Below are 22,227 nucleotides of genomic sequence, written 5' to 3' on the forward strand. Positions count from 1 at the left end.
AACTAAGAAGCCTGCATGCTGCAACTAAGAGAGTCCGCATGCTGCAACTAAGAGAGTCTGCATGCCGCAACAAAGATTCCACATGCCGTAACTAAGACCCGGTGCAGCCAAAATAAAGATAATAATAATAATACTATAGTGCATATTCAGAAGTTGCTAAGAGCAAAGCTCGAGGGTTTGCATCACAAGAAAAAAGAAAATTTTGTGACTGTGTAAGATGATGGATGTTGACTGGACTTGTTGGTCATTTTGCAATGTGTACAGATGTCAAATCATTATGTTGTACACCTGAAAGTTGTATAATGTTATATACCAATTATACCTCATAAAAAGTTAAAAAAAAATGTCACTCCAGAGCTAGCAAGGAATTATATTTAAAATAACTCCTTTTTGTCAATGGCCAACCTTGATGATACAGTCAGATAAAATTAAAACATTAATAAAAAGAAAGTAACCAAAAAAATAGATGTATTTCAGTAAAAGTTCTACAGGTACAATAATTAGCTCAATTATTTGACATGATAGACTCTGGAAGGTCGTCACATGAACTGTACTAGTTAAGGAAGGTGTATTCCAGTTTATCCCATCTTGGTACCAAATAATTCATGTGCTGAGTCTATAAAACATTAAAAATACAAGGTTTGAACCATTTAAATCAGTTCAACTATTTCCATTCTTACCATTACCTTTCTGTTGAAATTCATTATAGATTATTTCTTTTACTAAGACTAACCAAAGTTTATACAATGGTTAATGTGGAGTACAAGTTGAAAAGACATTAAACTTACAAACCACACCTCAAATACTTAAAGTTCATGAATGAAGAGAAGTTATCTAAAATTTTATATGGTAAGAAAAGATCTTTTTAAATGCTCTGAAAATATACACTAGTTTCAAATTCCAAAACTGTGCAGTCATCTTGTCATAATTCTTAGGTACAAATGTAATTTCGATATATTTATATGACTTTTGGCAAAGTCTATGGAGACTCACTATTTGCTGTAGTGAAATTGGTTCTGTTTTTTCAAAAATATAACACTAAATACTAGAAATGTATTCCTGGGGCAGGACTCACTTTAGGAATGGCTATCTGGTAGCTAAGAGATGAAAAAATAACACTCTAAAGCAATTCAGATAATAAAACATAAGGTCATCTCATTAATTTTTTCTCATGGGGATATTGGTCAGGTTTAGTCACACTCCTCCTTTATACTTTAGGCCTTGGGGTCAGCCTAATTTACTAATCACAGTGTTATGAACTTTTCAGAACTTCCTATTTAAAAGTGTTTGGAAAAGCAAAAATTTCTCTCCATGATTTCAGAAGTGGCAGAGAGTTATGCTAGCATAGTCATGAGAGCTAGCTTAGAGTTAAAGCTCAAGACTACACAAATCTTCAGTCAGTCAACAAATACTGAGAGCGCCCATCACATGCCAGGCACTATGGTAAGTTGACTTTCCTCTTTCCATACATTTACTAGCAGATGCTAGACCATTCTGATCACTTTGGGTAAAGACACGAAGACTTGAAATTTTAAAAAAAGAAAAAGAAAATACACGTTTTTCTCAATTTCTTACAGTTTCCAATAAGATATTTGATATTTACTTTTAACTAATTAGACTCATTTCTAAAAATTGGTTATAATCGTAAATAAATTTAAACTATTTTATTTTAGTAGTTTAACCTTCTCTTCTTAGAGTAATCAAATAGAGGAAGAACTATTCATTGCAACATAAAAAGATGCCCTGATCCAGCAGGAGATAACCTACTTTTTGATTGGCATTTTAGATTATTATATGACTCGAACTCCTTTCATATTTAATTAGCACATATTCCTTACAAATTTAAGAAGCATGACTCAGAAAATACTACGGTCTATAGTCAAAATGAAAGAAAATTTGTCAACGGGCACAAAGATATTTATGAATGCATATTATTAAAAGATATGTTTAAAACTTTAAAGTCATTTCACAGAAAGAGTCTGTTGCTGAAGACATGGTGGATCCTGAAGCTTTAAAAATGAGAATGGTTAACCAAAATTTAAGACTACCAATAGCATTTTCTTGCAGGTATTCATGAAATATTTATAAATTTCTAAATGCTCAGAGTGTAAATGTTAATTGTGCTTTGCTCTTAGATAATTTTGTATACTTTTTTGGTATACTTTTCCTGGATTAGTCCAGCATTTGGGGGAGAGGAGGTCTCCTATAAACATCATGAAGGTGATTATCAAATTTAAAGGTCTTGAACTTTAAAAAAAATGAGACAATCAATGACCAAGTCAAAAAATTACTAAAGGTTATTATGCATACTTGTGATATAAACTTGTGCTTCTCTGCAATGATCTTCTTAAAGAAACCAGAAAACTATTCTATTCAGCTATAAAAGCAGATTATGTAATTTAATTTCCAAAAGTCAGTAAGAAATCACTAATGAAAAGGCCACCAAAATCTGAAAATTACTCCAATACTAAAAAGACGTAAGTAAATAAATCAGTCTTTCAAAACAAATTCTTGCATGGAAGGGTTGAGCTTAAATGAGAAGTTTCTTCCATCTCTGAAAGTCTGTTAAAAAACCTATGTTTTATTAAGGAATTCCCATCTTGGTAACCACATTTCACAAAGCACAATCAATACAGGCTAGTTTTACCTTGATATTCTGGGCATCGACGTTAGCTCCAGCTTCCAGAAGAAGACTAATGACTGTGGTATTCCCTGCTAGTACTGCCCAATGCAGAGCAGTGTTTTTGTGATACTTGTCACCAAGGTTAACTGAAACATTGAATGTTAAAAGCAATCTAGTTGGATCCACACTGAAAAGGAAAAAAAAACACAACAACAACAACAACCCTAATTTCAATTATAGAAATCATTACAGATACTAAACTGATTGTGGTTGCATTCCATCTTGGAACCCTTCTATTCTAACCTATTTTCAACAACTTTATAATGAGTAATGAGACGACATTCTTAATATGAAGTATTAAATACATGCAACACCATATAACCTAAACCACTTCGAAGAGAGAGCATACTTCGTCCTGACATTTATTATTTTTCACCTAGGGATTAATGCCATTAATATCTATATAATTAAACAATTAAAAATTTAAATTTAAATCTAGATTGTTCCAAAAATGATTTAAGGCAACTTACTAATTAGTATGTTAAACTTGCCAATATACAAATCATATAAAAATGAGTCACTTTTTAAAAAGAAGGTAATGTCCTCCATTCTTGGAAATTGTTAAAAGAAGAATACCTTAAGGATACTACAATTACCAACATAAAGGTAAACAAAGAAACTCAAAACAACCAAAAAGGTAATTTATGTTGTATACTATGTACTCATTATAAGAATTTTAAATATTAGTAAGTATAACATTAATTGCTTTTTCTCATCACTTATTTTACATTTTATTATGCTGAAAATTATCTGAATAAGTATTTTATAAACGGTTACATACCTATGTGTTCTATAAGCTGCCCACATTAAAGGCGTCATCCCATTCTGATCCATCATATCTACATCCTGATAGAGTAAAAAGAAAGTCACACAGTAAAAACTTTTAAGTTCCTGCCAAATTTACTGAGAAAAATATAATTTACACATCACAGGAGAAGCCAACATAATAACAGTACTCAATCAAGGGTGATTTATGAAACATTTTCTTTCTTAACTTTAAAATAAAACTATTATCACTGAATATTTTAATTAATGTGGATATAAGTATCTAATTGACATATATTAAGTATATATTCAATATTTAATTAACTTCTATTTCTCATTTTCCCTTTTAAGATGCTTCACTCAGCCTTTCAATGTTTTCATTTAAAGATCTTAACATACTCTTGATCTTTAACCCACAAAGGATCAATTAAATAAATGACTTACGTCTCTGAAAAACTTATTTATACTAATTCATGATAGGAGGGAATAATAAAACCCTGTTTATTTCTAGGCATTTTAAAACAAAGAATAAATTCAATAAACTTCAACAGATTCAAAAAAGTTTGCTTTTTATCACTATCACTACGCATAAATATTTTTAGAATTAACTAATTCTACAAAGCTTTTGGTGAAAAAGCAAGGTAATAAAGCAATCCTCTGTCTTACTCCCCACCATTTTCACTTTTTTTAGCTCATTATTTTGGTCTTTACCACTACATCTTTAAAATAAGATACCTGAATTGCTACTTTTTGATTTTTCAGTTTTAGGCATTATCCTAAATATGCATATTTTACATATCCTCAATATGTAAAATGGCAAATTCTCTCTTTCTTTTCACTGCCCCATCACAAATTTGTACCTTTCCTATTCTTTCCTCTGAAAAGATCTACTGTAATTCTGGTTCTATAAATATTTGACATTTACATTATTATAAATATATATGAATACTATTCCCAACAAAGTATGTAGTAAACCATGATTACTTTCCTCTCCTACCCAACTTTTTTGCTTTCCTTGGTACTGCATTTTTTCTCCCTTTTGCTTAGTTTTCTTTTTCTTTCTTTTTAGCAAATTAGAATTAAAACTACTACCTGTTCAACCAAAACTCTTCTCAAGTTATCTAAATCTCCTTTCAAGACTTGCTGATATATCAGGGATTCTATCAGTTTCACTTCCCTAAAATTCCTTCTCCTGATCCACTCCAATCTGCCTGAGGCACCTGTCTCATTAACTAGAACAGGACTTCTTTGAAGACAGAAATTATTTTAAATTCATCTTTGTATTCTCAGTGCCCAGAAGAGTAGATAATCAAAAAACATTTGTTAAATGAAACGACACGTTTATCTATCTACTCTTCTAGGCTTGGGGAAGGCATGGGCTTTAGAATAAGACAGACATGATTTTGAATTCCTAGCTCTACCACTTAACTATAAAATTGGCAAAATTACATTAATTCTCTGAACCTCAGCTTTCCCACCTACAAATGTGAATACAAATAATGGCTTCATAAGACCCCTGTGAGGATTAAATGGAATAATGTGTGTAAAGCAAACTAATTCCATAGCCTGGAACATAACAGACATGCAATAAATATTAAGTTTCCTCTTCTTCCCTTCCCCATCTCCCATTCCTGGATTACATTAAACCAGCAGATCTTATCCAAGTTATGTTATCTAATTTACCGGTCAGTGGAGAGAGGACAGAGTTATGGTGAGTACACTAGAAAACACTTCATAACTCTGTGTAGCAGTTCTCTGTAAGCCACTCTTACTGATGGGCGTATGTCTCAAATATACAAACGTACTGAGGCAGAAAAAATGCTGAGAACCACCACATTGACAACACATATCCTTGGACATCATTAGTTTTAGTCTCTTTCATGAAAACTGTAGTCAAATGTTATGCCTTATGACTACAAATCTATTTCTAAGTTTATTTTACGTGTTGTTGGGAACATCTCATGTAACCTCACTCAATATTTACATTATACATGTTGATTTTTTTCTAATAAAAATCTTAAAAAAAAATCTTCTCTGAAGAAATGACATACCTCCTTGTTTCTTATATCAGAGTTAAGCTCTGTCACTTATTTTACTTCCTTCACTGCCCTGGTTTGAAGAAAGCTCAACTAAATTTGATGTCCAATTAAAGCAAACATGTAAATTCTTATGTTTAAGCTTCTTCTTCCTTTTTAGTTGTAAGTCTTTTCATATTCTTTTTAAAAAGTGACAGTATTTAAAATATTAATAAGTAAAATAAAAAATGTAAAATTATGCCACATCTCTAGAGTACTAAAAGAAAAACGAAATTCAACCTTTTCTTTCTTTGGGTCGGGGTTTAAAACTTGGTACTTCTTTTCCAAGTTCAGCCTGGACGTATGAGTATTCTCTATTAGGAAGAATTAACAAGCCCAGATCAAAAGGTTATGGTAATTCCATGATCAACAGGGCTCCATTACTTAGCATTTTCCCCTTTTTTTTTTCCTGAAAATCATCCAAAAGAATTGGTAGTGAGCACTGAATATATTTAACAGTATAACTAACATGAAACAGTTGTGAAGAATAGAATGACAAACTGAATGGAAATGTTACAGGCCCTAAGAATGTAAATTTGATAAAATTAACCAAAAATGGGGGGGAAATGGAAAAAGGCTGAAAAGAAAGTGTAATGAGTGCCTAACCTGTAATAGCTATGAGTCAAAGGATATTATTTAAAGCTGAAAAATCAAGTAATAGAAATTTATCAGAACAAGTTAACACTAAGAAAAACAGTATCATTGACTAATGTCAATGTAAGACAGGGAAGAGAACGAAGAAATTAGAAATACACTAATTTTATTACTGCTTATAATTGGGAACTAATCAGAACTAATAAAAATGGAGCAAACATCTGATTAAAGTGAGAGAGAAAAAGAGAACTAGCTGTGTGACTGAGGAAAGAATTACCAAGCAGAAGAAAAGAGCAAGCACAAAGGCCCTAAGACAAAGCTTATCAGAGCTGTTCAAGAACAGCAAGAAGGCGGGTGTGGTTAAAGCAGTACTGAGGGGGAGATGACAGAAGATGAAATCAGAGGTATCCAGGGCTAGACCACACATGGTCCTATAGGCCAGAGAAGGACTCTGGTATCCATTTCAACTATAATGTAATGCACATTAGAGTGGTTTTCTTTTACAATATTTTAGCACATAGATTGAAAAAAAGTCTGGAAAAATATATACTAAACTGTTAAAGGAAGTGATCTCAGTGGGGAGGGGAGGTAAAGGAAGAAGTGGGATTTCATTCTCTAAGTCATACTCTTCTATTATGTTTGAATATTTTACAATAAGTATGTGTTACTTTTCTAAGCAGAAAAAAAAAACTCTTACTCATGAAAAAGAAAACTACTTGTCAGACATTTATTAACATTATCATGCATTTACTGCACAAAAGGCACTGTGACAAAAATCTCTGCCCTTGAAGAATTTTATAGCCTACATACTATGTCAGAGTTAAAATGATTACTGAAACATCCAAACTCCAAAATCAATAAGCTAACAAAAATAGTGAAAACTTTACACCACTTTTCCTACCCAGTTAAAAACTGGAAGAAAAAAAGTGAACATGTATTGTAAACTTATATCTGTAATACAGAAGGCCACTGAAGACAATGGCACGTGCAACAGCGCCATCTACTGCTTCAACTGCCAGTCTAGAAGGAACCATAGGAGAACAAAGATGATCCCTTGTGGTAGCTGGTCTCCAAAGATGGCCCCAATAAACCTCCCTTCCCAGTATTCACGCCCTTGTGTTCCCTCAATGAACATGTGCTGGCACTGCTACTTGCTTTAACTGACAGAATGGAGCAGAAATGTTGTTATGCCAGTTTGAAAACCTTAAAAAAGTCAGACAGATTCTGCTCTTGCTCTTTTGGGAGCTCTGAGCCACCATGTAAGAAGTCTGGCTTTCCTGCTAGAGAGACCACATGGAGGGGTATCGTGGAGAAGAAGTTCTAAGACTGCATGGGGAAAAAGAGAGAGGCCTAGCTGTCAACTGAGCCAGGCTTTTAGCTATTCCTATCAAGATATAAGGTATGCAAGTGAGCCATCCTCCAGCCCAGTTGAGCCCCCAGATGACTGCAGCCCCCTGCCATTATCACAAGAGGAACCACCCAGCCAAGCCCAGTCAACCCACAGAACTGTGAAATACAATGGTTGGTTGTGTTCTAAAGCCATTATATTTAGGGGGTAGTCTGTTTACACAGTAATGGATAATAAACTCCCCCTTCCAGCAATTAATTTAACCAGTCTATGCCTCTTTTCCTTAGCAATAGTGTACAACACACAACTGTCACTGACTGGCACTGCCAACAGCAAATACCTTAAAGGATTGATAAAATAAATACCATTCAAATTCTAAATCTAATATTTTAAATTAAAATAACAAATACATGTTAATAGCACTGAATTAAAATCATTTGTCCTTCTCTTATGATAAGATCCTTAGCTATAAAACTAATGTTTAAGTACAACGAGAGAAAACTCATGAAAGAAAAACTGAGTGACATTACTTTTAACAAAATACATGTTATTGAAACAAATGAAAATCATGGTACACAGAAACTGATAATATTTAATACGATTATAGTCACTACATATTCAGGAGAAATCAGAAAGAATCACTTAAATCATGAGATTTTTCTGACATGTAAGAAGAAGTATTTTATATAGCAGAAACAGAGAAAATGACTTAAGGAATGTATCCCCCTTGAGAGGGACTTAATACAGAAAATAACCAGTAATACGTTCAAAAAAGTTTAAATGAATTCAGATGATATATTCAAAAGACGTAATTAAGGAAAAAAAATAGATACTTAAATTTTCTCCCTTACTTTCTGGAATTCATCTCTGTCACTACTGGAAATAAAAAAAACCCCACCTTAATGGATCATTATCTGGATCATAACTGGTTTTCATATTTTTATGTTAAACAGCTCAATTTTACATTAAACAGCTCAATAACAAACTAACTATATATTTATTTATTCTCTTCATCCATCAGAAAGTACTATTTAAATATCACTAGACTGTTACACTTGTTAACACCAATGATATTAGGTATTTAAACCATGAAGAACGTCCGATTAAAATCTACCCCATTGTGACTTTTTTTTACCTGTCCTTTTGCTATGAGATAAGCAACAATTGAGGTATGTCCAAACTGGGCAGCCAGATGAATACAGCTACATCCTTCTCCGTCAATTAATGAAGGATCTGCACCATATTTCATTAGTTGCACGACCATAGATAGATGGCCTTGTCTAAAACGTAAAAGAATAAACACTTAAATATATAAAGTTAGTTCAAACAAGAAACTCTGGAAAGATCTTTTTTTAAAAAATAGGGTAATGGTGGAAAAGATTACACAAATCTTATTTTATGTTATTTTAAAATAGGCATATGTCAAGACACATTTAGGATTTTATGTTCTTAAGTCTTAACTGGTATAAACGGTCTTTGAAAACTTATAGTTACTCATAACTTCTTTAAATATGTAATAAATAGTTACTATATTCTATTAATCCTATTCCAATATGACCTTAATTGTCCCATGAACTAGATACTACTTTCATTGTAAACATATGTAGGCTGCAAAAGTATTCCAAAGTTTAACCCCATCTTATAATTAACTGGATTAATATCAGCATGGTTAATTCCTTAAGGACACTTTGGACAATAAACTTTGCTTCCAATGCAGGTAATGCTGGACAGCAATATGTTAGCACATTATTGATATTAATTACTGGCATAATAAGTTCTCCCATTAATTTCCTCATATTCTTTTTAAAGTTACTTATAGACAGCTAAAGGAACCAAATGGAAAAAAAAAATCCAGAATTAAATTTAAACCTTGTGGCCCAGTGCAATGGAGTTGAATTTAGGTCTCCTCCAAGTTGATCCACAATAGCACCTTTCGAAATATAGTATCTATAAGACAAAATTTTAAATAATTAAGACAACTTTCATTTTCAATTTTAAGAAACTGTATGAAAAGAAATAAATGTTTTTCATTTTAGATCTCATGCTAGTTTATGCCTTTGACAATAAACAATCTTTTGTGAGTTTTTAAAATATATTAGGAGAATTTTACATCAAACGTATCACTCTCTTTTGTTCCAGAAGTAAAAGAAATTTTTTAAAATTACAATAAAGAATAGCAAAGCCAAATAACAATCATATAAAAAAGAAGGCAGTCAGAGAACCACAAAGATTTGGATCCTACAGCAGCATCAGGTAGAATTTTGGAATTACAACAGCTGTAGAGCAGGCCAGACACATAGCCTACCATGGGTAGAAGCTCAGCTTTTTAAGCTCAGCTTTACTTTCCTCACAAGATTACTACAGATTAAATCAAACAACATACGCGAAAGAGTTTTATACATTGTAAAGTATAACATAAAGGTTCTTTATGATGCCTTATTTGTTATGCTTTTAAAGCTGTGTTGCTTTAAAAAGAAAGAGCAACCTCGTTTCTTACTATATTCATGTCATAATATCTTGATATTCTCTGAAATGAACAGGACCTAGCTGCTTATATGATGCTTGTTTTGGAACTGAACAATGCAATGAATCTTGAATACAAATGATTTCAAGGCATTTGATGGCAAATGTCTGACATATGTATATTACTGAGGTTCTTAAACTGTTCTAAGTGATTGCTGCTTTAGATCACTAATGCATTCACTCTTAATGCTCATAGTTCCAAACATTTAATATATTCAATACTTACAAGCTTGATTCAGATATTTTCTGCTTTATACATTTAAGTTGGTGCTTTTAAAGCATTATGCAATGAAGGGCCCAATTCCACTCTATCATACGGTTTGAAGTAACTTAAAATATTTCTAGACTAAAATATTTCCAGTCCAAAATATCAGATAGTCTGAACACAAACATTCAAATGCTCCTAAACTGATTCTTAAGGTACCCAGTAGACATTAATGCAATAATTGAAAATGATTTTTTGAGCCCAAAGAGAAGTATAGCAAAGCCAAAGAACAGCTTTGATAGGAAATATTTTCTTTAAAATTCCAACTAGAAAGTTTTTTTAAGTAATTTTATTACCTTCTCTATAGTTAATATATCTGTGTTCCTGAGATGTATTTTTACTCACATTTCAAATCCTTGCTAGGACTATGGCAATGAGTGATTTCCAAACTAGTTCTAAAGTACAACTTTTTTTTAACAAGGTTAGGGGAATTTTTTTTTCTGCATGATAAAGAAGAGTAACTTCTATCACCTTTTCATTGTAAACCTCTGGAAGACAAATACTATATTTTTATAACATGTTATTTTTTGTAGCTTTAAGACCCTAGTTCAAACTACAAAATTCTGAGAAGATTGTATAATTCTTATTTTTAAACTCAAGCCTCCTTGCAATACTATAAGATGGTTATTATCAAGAAATGTACTTGTGGGTACTAATGATCCCTAGGTTTTGAGAAGAGAATATCAATGAACAAGAGATAGCAACAAATACTTGAAAGATGAAAAGCAAAGAGCTAAAACCCAAATGTCTCCAGAGGAGAACACCAATGAGAAGCAAACCAGAATATGTTATAAAACCCTAGAAAGGCTAAGGGATTAAAGGCAATAGTCACCTCAAAAGAAAGTAATAAGAAGGTGGACTGTAAACAGAAACACTGGTTCAAAGTCAATATAAGCTGCTGGAAAATTGTCGTTTTCTAACTTATATTCTCACTGAAGGTGAGTGTTTGTTTAGCATCACAATAGGCATTTTAGTGACATGGAAGCAATCAAGCAGCTGACAAAGCTAGACTAGTTTTCTTTGTGCACTGTCATCTTAAAATGTGACTACTTAAATATTTAATATTATTATAGTGATAATTCAAACTCTTCTATTAAGGTTCAGATTCATTCTAGTGTCTCTAAACTTCTCATGCTCCTGTTGATTTTAACATTCAACCATTCAGTATTTGCCAAAAGGGGTATTCAGTGCATCTTTCCAGAGAAATTTAAGACTCAAGGAATTACATCACAGAAACATATGGGACACTGAAAACGTACCAATGAAAGTTTACATACTAAAGGGACATTTGGGAGGTTCCTAAGTCCCACAACTTCCAATCAGCTTTGTTATGTCTCTCCTAAATATGAATGGTCAAACATGACCAGATAGTTGAGGAAAGCTTCAAACATGGAAGGAGACCAAAATAAACAGAAGAAGCCCAAAGTAGGCAATATACAGAGAAGAAGAACTTAAAAAACTGAAGTTAAAATAAATAGCCTCCAAAAAATAAGAGAAGATAATATACTCATGACATAAGAATAAAACATTTTTTTGAGTGGGGTGGGGGGTAGAGATCAAGAGAGACTGCTTCAAATTGAAAATGCCATAGATAAAATTAGAAATTCAAGAGAAGGATTAGAAGATAAATTAAGAACATCTCCCTAAAGCACAATAGCTATAAAAGGACCATATCAATGCACAATAATGTAAACTTTCACAAAGTGGGGAATGAAGAATAAACACTTCTCTGTCGCCAGGGAAGAAGAATAAGCCACACACACACTGTGCTCTCAGAAATTATAAGCTACATATTTTTTAACAAAGCCGCATATTCGTTAACAACACCTTGACTTGAAATCAGACTGAAATCAGAGACTACAAGCATTATTAGCTGTTGTTAACAAAGAATCTTGAAGTAACAGGAGACTGCTGAAGACCCAAGCCTGCACTAATCCTTTTTATTTCATTATATCAGGGTAAAATCTAAGAAACAGTTAGAAGACTTCCACTTGAAAACACTAGGAATATAAGAAATCCAGGCCAGGTGAAGGTCTCCTCCTTTCCAAGTTATACTTACTTTAATATCTTACCAGCATGAAAAGTGACCCAACTAACTTTGCTTGAAGCAAGCTCCTATAATACATCCTGATGGAACATAACTGTTAGAAGGGACACTTCTCCATGGGTCTCTGGTGGCTCACATACGTCTTGTCTTGCTGAGTATATGAGAAGACTGCAAGGTCCTGACCACTCTTTACTCAGGCCATTTCTCAGAGTTCTGTTTGCATCAAGCAACCTTGAGAGATGAGGTGATGTCTCCCTCTGGGACAAAGAGTGACTTTGCTTCCCATGTACTACAAAAGCAACGAATATCCACTGTGTGTGCTGCATTGACCATATCAAGCCACTCCCATAGGACCTAGGGAGCTATGCCAATATGATGTTCATGCTATTTGCTGTGCTATGAATAATAAAGTCCTTGGTCTCTACCTGAGTCATGTATCTTCTGCCAGCATCCATGAAATAGTAATACGCTGTAGCTTCTAAGAAGGGTGTAATTCTAGACTGAAAAGTAAAAAATTAATCTTGAGGCTATAAATACCAGTTACTATAGAAAACTGCATTTACTCACCATTATGTTTGTTTTAGGAAAGTAACTTGCTAAACTATGAAATGTAAGAAATTAAGTTTACCCCCCTGATTGGGAGATTGTGACTGACATATATACACTACTATGTACCAAATAGATAACTAATGAGAACATGCTATATAGCACAGGGAACTCTACTCAATGCTCTGTGGTGACCTAAATGGGAAGGAAATCCAAAAAAGAGGGGATATATGTATACATAAGGCTGATTCGCTTCGCTGTACAGCAGAAACTAACACAACGTTGTAAAGCAACTATGCCCCAATTAAAAAAAAGAAAGAAATTAAGTTTACCCCTCTGAAGACATAATATACACAGGCACTGTAGTTATTAACCCACTCTATAGTTAGTGACTTTATTCTGTAACCTCACTTGCCCATAAGTGGTGGAACAATCCATAAGGCAGGCAACATCAAGACTTTTTGTCTGTATTTCTCATTTTAGAGTTTCTTATTTATTTTTAAACACAAGACAAATGTGAATTTTTTGATCAACAGAATGAGATCAAATGTATCTCAACTATAACACTTGAAGCAAAAAAATAATAAAGTATTGCTTTAAAATTCCGAGAAAACTAAGCTTAATCTAGAAGTCTACACTCAGCCAAACAACCAATAAGGTTTGAGGGCAGAAGAGATAGTAACTTCAAAAGATTTACCTCCCAAGCACTCTCTCTCTCTCTCTCAGAAAGTTATCGAAAAACGTGCTCTACTAAAACCAGAGATTAAACCAACAGAGAGAAAAACCTGAGATCCAGGAAACTGAAACCAACACTGGAGCAAAGGGATTTCCCAGAATGATTGCAAAGGTAAGTCTCAAGACAATTGTTGTGCATAGCTCTCAAGAGCAAACGGTCTGGGCTGGAACAGAAAGATGGAGAAATTCAGGAGTGATCTCATCCTCCCTACTCCACCAGAAAAGGAGCCAATAAGTTATTTGATACCGTTTGCATACACAGATGGGTTCTACAGTTCTGTCTATGAGCATGGGAACAATTAGTTCCAATATACATAAACTTAAACAAATGAAGAAAGAAAGCAACCATTACTTCTGACAAAAATAAAAATTCTACAGGAAAAAAACAGATATCATAGAACACTTCTGGGCTTATCAGTGAGAATTTACATATGCACAACAATTTAAACTTTGCATAGTAATTTAACTAAAACTATAATAGAAGACAGAGGAAGAAGTATTAGTGGTGAGGTGTTCTAGGACATCTAGTTATCCCAAAACAGAAAGTCAAAATATAATAACTGATAAATCAAGAAACAGCACAAAAACTGGCAATAGTTATTAAAATTCAAAATTCATCCTCCTTACTTTCCTTCTCCTAAGAATTCTACAGATATATAAGAACATAAGCAAAATGGTATGTGAACAAGATTTATTTACAACACTGTATAAAATAATAAAAACACTAGAATCAATCTAAATGTTCACCAATAGGTAAACCATTAAATAAACTAAGTCCACACAATTAAACATTTACAACTTTTTAAAAAGAATGATGTAGCTCTAGTTGCACTGATATGAAAAAATTTGAAGATACATAAATGAAGTGAAAAGAGCAGAAAAGCATTTTCTATCATTTGTGTAAAGAAAATAACTTTCTAGATAAAAGTAACAACATAAAAATGTAATATACAAGAGTAAGTACTGAAAGAAACAGCTAAAGTACTGAAGATAGATACTTCTGAGATACAGGACCCAGGGGGTCAGGGGGGACTGCTGTTTCCATTGTAAGCCTTTAAGTACTATTTGATTTTTTAAATTGTTTACGTACTATTTAGATTAAAGTAACAGTAATTTAAAAAAATACAGATACTACAGAAGGCTAGATAATTTGAACCAACCCTCCAATTAAAGAAAACTAAAAAAAAAGCTCAACAAAATAAAGAAATATTTCCTAAAAGCAAATATTTCCTAAGAAGATTATGAGCATTTACCTGGCTAAGATTCAGGAGATTAAAACTGGGAGAAATTAGAAAACTGCTTGGGCACCATCTACCCTAGAGACAATTTGCTGATACAGAAGAGTTGGCCAAGAGGCAAGCTAAGCAGACAAAAGCAAAATAAGGGCTGGGACCCCAAAAAGCTGCACTGTAGGAGTAATTAAGAACCAGAAGTAAACCTGGCTCTAGCATGGTCTTCAGCCACCTGAGTGATCCAGAAAATCTAAAGCCTTAAATTAAAGTTGGGCTTAGCAGAAACAAATGGTATCTTCTCATCTTAGGCCTCAAATTATTCAACAAATAAGTTTTCAAGCATAATGTCTATTATACATTCGAAGATAGTCAGGCACACAAAGGAATAATATAACAGATACAGACCCACACAGACTCCCAATGCTATCTTCTCAGACACAGATTATATAATAACTATATTTTCAAGTATAAGGCAAGATGGAAAAGTACAGCAACAAATGAATCAAATAACGCAAGTTTTTAAAAAATTAAAATGCTAGAACTAAAAAATAAACAAAATTGGAACTCATTGAATAGATTTAACAGCAGATTACACATAGAGAATAAATGAACTGGAGGATAAGTCAGAAGAAGTTTCCAGAAAGAAGCAGAAAAAAAAAGGACAGTACACACAGAAGAGAGGATAAGAGACACAGCATACAATAAGAAGGTCAAACATACATTTAACTGGCATTCCAGGAGAGCAAAAAGAGAATGGGCCAGAAGCAATGTTTGAAGAGATAATGGCTGAGATCTTCCAGAACTGATGAAAACATGAATCCACAGAATCAAGAACTTCTTGCAATCTTATTCAGGGTAAAGAAAAGAAATCCACACCTAGAAACATCATCATGAAACTGCAGAAAACTAGAAACAAAGAAAAAAAATCTTAAAAGCGGCCAGAAAAAAGAAAGAAAGAAAAAAAAGCCTTTAAAAGTATAATACTTAGACTGACTTCTCAATTGTAACAGAAGCCAGAAAATAGTGGGATGATACTCTCAATGGGTAAAAAAACAAAAATAAAATTAAAAGAGCGGCCAACCTAGACTTCTATACCATGTGAAAATTTCCTTCACAAATGAAGATGAAATAAAAACATTTTCTGACAAACAAAAACAGAATTCAGACATCAAGAGACCCACACTGCAGGCAGAGGAAAGGTTAGAAATACAAGAAGGGAAAAAAGGAGCACATAAAATGGAAATACGCTCTCCGGAAGAAAGTGATTCATGGATTTCAGTGCTTTAGCTATTACTTGCTTAATCTTTCTTTAGTACTCTAAGGGCAAATTCTTTTACCTGATATTAACATCCTATTTGTCTCTAGACTCTGTATGCTGTACTTAAAAGGCACCCCTGCAAGCAGTTCATTTCAGATTCATGTCTCTATCTAAAAATCTTATATCCAGATTGCCAGAGACTATTTTAGCCAGATTTACTAAGACTTCTTTATCATCCTGACTCCTGCTTATCTAACCACCTCTTATTATTACTGAACAAGCAGATGAACAGTAAGTAATACAAATAATTTATACTGAGTATATAAATTATTCTTCATTTATGCTGGTGTGAAATTAGTTTATTATTACCTGCTATTATTAACTCCTCTTTCCTTTTGTAGCTTTTACCCATAGAATTCATATTTAGAATGTAAGCTACAAGTTAGACTGCCTGAGTTCAAGTCCAGACTCCAACCTTTATCAGTTGTATGTCACTGGTAGCATATTTAACCTCTTTATGCTTCAGTTTCCACATCATTAGGACAGCAGTAAAAATTGTTATTTTTCACACAGGGTTACTTCAAGAATTAAGATTTAAGGAAATATACATGGAAAAGCACTCAGCATAGTATCTGTCACATAATAAGCATTCGATATATGTTAAAAACAATTTTTTTCAGGAAAAAAGTACACAGAATCTACATTTTAAAAGCTATGAATTTTAGAAATTATATACTTTATAATTATTTCTAATAATTTTATAGTAATAATTAATTACTTAGAAATATAGAAATGCTTACTTGACTAAATCTATTCTGTTATTGATGGCAGCCCAATGGAGGAGTGTAACATTTTCTTTGTCTGGTTGCCGTACATCATAACCTGCTTCCACCAATTCTCGGCAGCGTTCATATATTCCATATCTTGAAAAGAAAGAAAACATGCGATTGTTACCACTACTTGACAAGAAATTTAAAGCTGAAAATAGCATTTCCAGAAGAAACTAATGCTCCATTTTGAAACCTGGAAGTTAAAATGGCTTTCTCAATATAAAATGTTACTTTAAAGATATCAATATTCCAACAGCTTTTATTATTAACCCATTTTATAATTAAAATTTTTTCATCTATAAGAATGCAGGGGTTTCCCTGGTGGCGCAGTGGTTGAGAGTCCGCCTGCCGATGCAGGGGACACGGGTTCGTGCCCCGGTCTGGGAGGATCCCACATGCCGCGGAGCGGCTGGGCCCGTGGGCCGTGGCCGCTGAGCCTGCGCGTCGGGAGCCTGTGCTCCGCAACGGGAGAGCCCACAACAGTGAGAGGCCCGCGTACTGCAAAAAAAAAAAAAAAAAAAAAGAATGCAGTAACTTATAAAGTGGAAGAGACAAGGATAACATAAATAAAGTGTCTATCAGTTATTTGTTTTTCTTAATATCACCACTTATTCTACAAAACACTTAAGGCAGCTTATAAAAATACATACAGCTATGTTAAAAAATATTAAATCATAAAGAAGCAGTAACAAAGAGTTTATCAATGATTTAGAACAGCATTGAGAAAAAAGGATGTCTTACAACCTCAGGATTCTTTATTTCCAAATTTAGCCTCAAAATTCCTAAGGCAAATAAGAAGGGAAGTGTAGGGGTGGGAGCAGGGCAGGTGCAGGAGGAGTCCTGTGCGTTCAAGCCAATGAGACATAAGAGAAAGTCTACTGGCAGAATTCGAGGAAAGACGTCCACATTTAATAAAGAAGAAAGGTGCACGCAGACAGCTTAACCTTTTCCTCCCTTTCTGTTTTTGGTCATTCTGTGGCAGCATATACATTTTTTAAAACTTTGCATTATGGAAATTTTCAAGCATAAGCAAAAATAAAAAGAACAGTACAACAAACCAAGAATCCATCATGGAGCCTCAAAAACCATCAACTTCATCCTAAACAAAATACTGGATCCTTGGAAATACAAGACACAAAAACAAATTAAATGAGCTTTGACTATATTTGTAATTTCTTAAAGTGGTCTCCAAAATGGGGAGGTATACCACAGGGTGAGGTTGGGGGAAAGGTGGCCTAATAAAGGAACATTAGAAGCAAATATTAAAACTGTATTCGTGTCTTAGCTAATAACGAAAGAAGTTAAGCTGCACTAATATTTAATACAGCCTTCACTGCTTCAATGCTGCCCTACAATGGCTCTGTACTACATGTGTACACGGACACACACACACACACGCACAAGGTAAATCAACCTAAGGGGAGAGCAAGACTTCCACAATTCACAGGAGATGACAGAAGTTCCTTCAGCTCTTTGTTCTTTTTCAGAAAGTTGTTTACATGTGCCCAGTTAAGTGAACTAGGCATATTACCTTAAAGAGCAGAATCTACCTCACACTTTGAATGAGATAAGTGATGATAAAAACCTTTTTAACTATACTGAGAATCACTGGTTACTTTTCTAGCATTTAAAAGTGAGTATGCATTTTCCTTTGAACAAAAAAGACAAGTGGGGCCTCCCTGGTGGCGCAGTGGTTGAGAGTCCGCCTGCCGATGCAGGGGATACGGGTTCGTGCCCCGGTCTGGGAGGATCCCATATGCCGCGGAGCGGCTGGGCCCGTGAGCCATGGCCGCTGGGCCTGTGCGTCCGGAGCCTGTGCTCCGCAGCGGGAGAGGCCACAACAGTGAGAGGCCCGCATACCGCAAAAAAAAAAAGAAAAAAAAAAAAAAAAAAAAAAGACAAGTGTTTCAAATCTGCTGGCTTTTTTGGGGAGCAGGGCACAGGTAGCGATGGCAAAGAACTGTGACTGGTACGCTATCAACCATATACCGTTGACCCTTGGACAACATGGGGGTTATGGGCACCAACCCTCCCGCAGTCAACAATCCACATATAACTTTACGGCTGGCCCTCCATATCTGCAGTTCCGCATCTGTGGATTAGACCAACTGCAGACTGTTTAATACTGTAGTATGTACTTGTTGAAAAAAATTCGCATTTAAGTGTATCCAAGCTGTTCAAACTTGTGTTGTTCAGTGCTCCACTGTATTCTTAAGAAAGGTAAAGACAGTCAGTCTGTTCTCCTTCAAGGCAAAGAGGGTATTTCAGACACAGTGAGAAACGTAACTACTTCCATTTCAGAAAAACACCTACTATAAAGAGAATATTTTTTAAAAATTGTATGTTTGGGGCTTCCCTGGTGGCGCAGTGGTTGAGAGTCCGCCTGCCGATGCAGGGGACACGGGTTCGTGCGCCGGTCTGGGAAGATCCCACATGCCGTGGAGCAGCTGCACCTGTGAGCCATGGCCGCTGAGCCTGCGCATCCAGAGCCTGTGCTCCACAACGGGAGAGGCCGCAACAGAGAGAGGCCCGCGTACCGCAAAAAAAAAAAAAAAAAAAAATTGTATGTTTGGAAATGTTTCTATCATTATATAATATAGTTTCTGAAAGATCTTATACAACAACTGTAAAAACATTCTTATGTGGGCACATAAAAAATTTTGAAACAATTTTCTAACATGTGTAAACCCATTTGCTGTAATTACAAAAATGTCAAAACCTGATTAGTTTGCAAGAACTATCATCAGAAAATGTTCATTTACAAGGTAAAGTTTAGTAAAATCTTTACTTAGTGAATAGTACTGAAAAGTAATTACTGTAATTTAATAAATGCAGCATATGTTGTAATTCTTCCATTAGGGAATCATGTATCTTTGTGAGATTTATCTTTTTTCAGCCAAAAAATCATGAAAACAAAGTATCTAAATAAAATAAATGTAGATTTCCATATCACCGTAACATAAAATATTAAACTATCTAAAATAATAATGAGGAAGCATATTAAATTATACTACTCTCACTGTAAATAAGGTTAATTAATGAAAGACGTTAAAGTAAGACCTAAAGAAATATATACCCCAATTTCCCCCAAAATTATCTGCAAATTTAATGAAATTCTAATTAAAACCCCAAATGAGTATCTCACGAATGTCCCAAGTAGAACCCTGAAATTCATTTGTGAGAGTAAAAGACCAAGAATAGCTGAGACAATTTTGAAGACTAAGAAATAATTAAAACAATGTGGTACTATACAAGATTAAACAAATGGAAGAAAAAAAGAGTATTTAGAAATGGACCGCAGAGTGACATCAGCATCATGGTGGAAGAAGACATTCATTGTTTTGTGGCCCCTCCAACAATAATAATTCAGCCTCTATCCGTGGACCTCTGTGAGCACTATGGGATCCAGCACCATCGGCCAAGAGAGCTGGGAGAGTCTCACCCACCCATGCATTGGGTACCAAGCATACAGACCTATTCCTAGCTGTGGACCCTGCAGTAGCCCACGAACTGGCTCCAGCCCCTCTCAGCCACCATCTGGGAGCCTCAGTCAACGCTGTCTTTCACAGTCACCACAGATGACAGAGCCTTTGTGGAAGTACAGGTTTCCAGAGAAGTTCCAGCACATTGTTACAGGAAAAAAATATGAGTTTGGATACACTGAAGAGGAGTACTGAATCATGAGCTGCATGACTAGGGGTGGGAAGGGGCTGGGAGAGTGGCAGGTGGGACTCTTGGAGGACATTAAAGGGACACAGATCTCACTAACTTCTTTGCAAACTCCATCAAAATACATAAAGAACTTTTACAAACTAATTACAGAAAGACAAAAGAACTCAAAATAGGTATATTTAAAATGGTTAATTCACACAGGAAGAAAGCCAAATGGCCAATAAACATAGAAAATATGTTCAATATCATTTGTAATCAGAGAAAGGCCAATCAAAAGAGAGAAAAACCATTTCACAGCTATCAAACTGACAATGACTAGTAAGTGTGATAAAACTACAACTGAGCAAAAATGCAGTGAAAAACAACTCACTTCCTGCAGGTGGGGGTATAAACTGGCACAGCCACTTCGGAAAACCATTTGGCAAGAATAGTAAAGCTGAAAAAGAACACACTGAACAAGCCAGAAGTTCCACTTGAGTTGTCTACCCTAGAAGAACTTTTGTGTATGTGCACAGGGGAACAGGTAGTGAGACATTCATTGATGCGATGCTTGAAATAATGAAATAGTAGAAACGATTTAAAGTATACCTCAGTAAGGAATGATAGAATACTACAAAGCAGTTAAACAGGACAGATTAGATCCTTATTTACGAACACTGATAAATCACAAAAGCTATATAGTTTTTTTGTTTGTTTTTAAAAAGCAAACTGCAAAAGGATATGTAGTATAGAATACAACTTATGTAAATTTTAAGCATACGTTATAATAGCATATTTTGTTTACAGATGTTTGTAGACATGTACAGGAATGTTCATGAGAATGATTCATAGCAATTTCAAGAGAGGTTTCCTCGAGGAGATAAGGAAAAGAGCACACTGAGCAACCTGCAGCAATTACAGCAAAATGTTAGCATCTGCTTAATCTGACAGTTATATTCTTCTCTATACTTATCTGTAGGATTGAAATGTTTTAACATTTAAGTAAATGTTTAGAAGGCAGAAATTATAGACAGCACACATAGATACTTTTCATGAAAAAGCGTAGTTAGAAAGGTATTCAAAGAATAAACAAAGGTGTTTTTTTTTTCTTAACATGAAAGATGCTGCAGTGTATTCGCTGATGGAAATCATGCATTAGGGTGACACAGATTAATGACAAAGGAGAGAAAGAATATATTAATAGGAGCAAAGTCTCAAAAGGAAAAACAAATGTAGAGCAGTATTATTTGTATGCTAAATACAGTTGGTACAATGTGCTTTGATTTTTGACTACATACAACATTCAGGAAAGTAGGGTGCCAGTGGACTAAGGACTTCCAAAACTTTGCCTCTCCACAAAAGTAATGAAAAAACGGGCAGTATCAACGTTTTCAGACTCTGGAAAAGTTAACAAAAGGCCTTCAGCAATCCAAGGGATCTTTAGTCAAGAAAAACAGCTGAATTTCAGGAAGAACAGAGGACTCTGTGGTGTTGTAAAATACCACAGTCCCACCCCTGCTCCCCAGCAGCCTTGGTACTGATAGCAGAGTGAGCAGAATAGGAACGGAGTTCCTTCCAAGCCTCATTCTCAAAGAGGAGTCATTATTTCACCTATACGGTGCTTCCCTGGAAGAGTCTACTTGAAAGGCTTATCTATTAGACCTCACCCAAACTC

General features: G+C 34.5%; 1 protein-coding gene across 1 annotated transcript in view; it reads right to left on the reverse strand.

The window, feature by feature from the left end:
- The window catches only part of ZDHHC17 (zDHHC palmitoyltransferase 17), a 102,909-nt gene that overhangs the window by 47,009 nt on the left and 33,673 nt on the right, over window positions 1-22,227 (reverse strand). Inside the window, exons 3-7 of the mRNA XM_081247966.1 lie at window positions 16,872-16,994; window positions 9,335-9,412; window positions 8,601-8,745; window positions 3,465-3,529; window positions 2,648-2,810 (exon numbers count right to left, since the gene is read on the reverse strand). Of these exons, the coding sequence (XP_081104092.1) occupies window positions 2,648-2,810; window positions 3,465-3,529; window positions 8,601-8,745; window positions 9,335-9,412; window positions 16,872-16,994 (574 nt within the window). The remainder of the gene's footprint in view (window positions 1-2,647; window positions 2,811-3,464; window positions 3,530-8,600; window positions 8,746-9,334; window positions 9,413-16,871; window positions 16,995-22,227) is intronic.

Source organism: Mesoplodon bidens, assembly GCF_964165515.1.
Source record: "Mesoplodon bidens genome assembly, chromosome: 11".
In the NCBI taxonomy this organism is placed as follows: Eukaryota; Metazoa; Chordata; class Mammalia; order Artiodactyla; family Ziphiidae; genus Mesoplodon; species Mesoplodon bidens.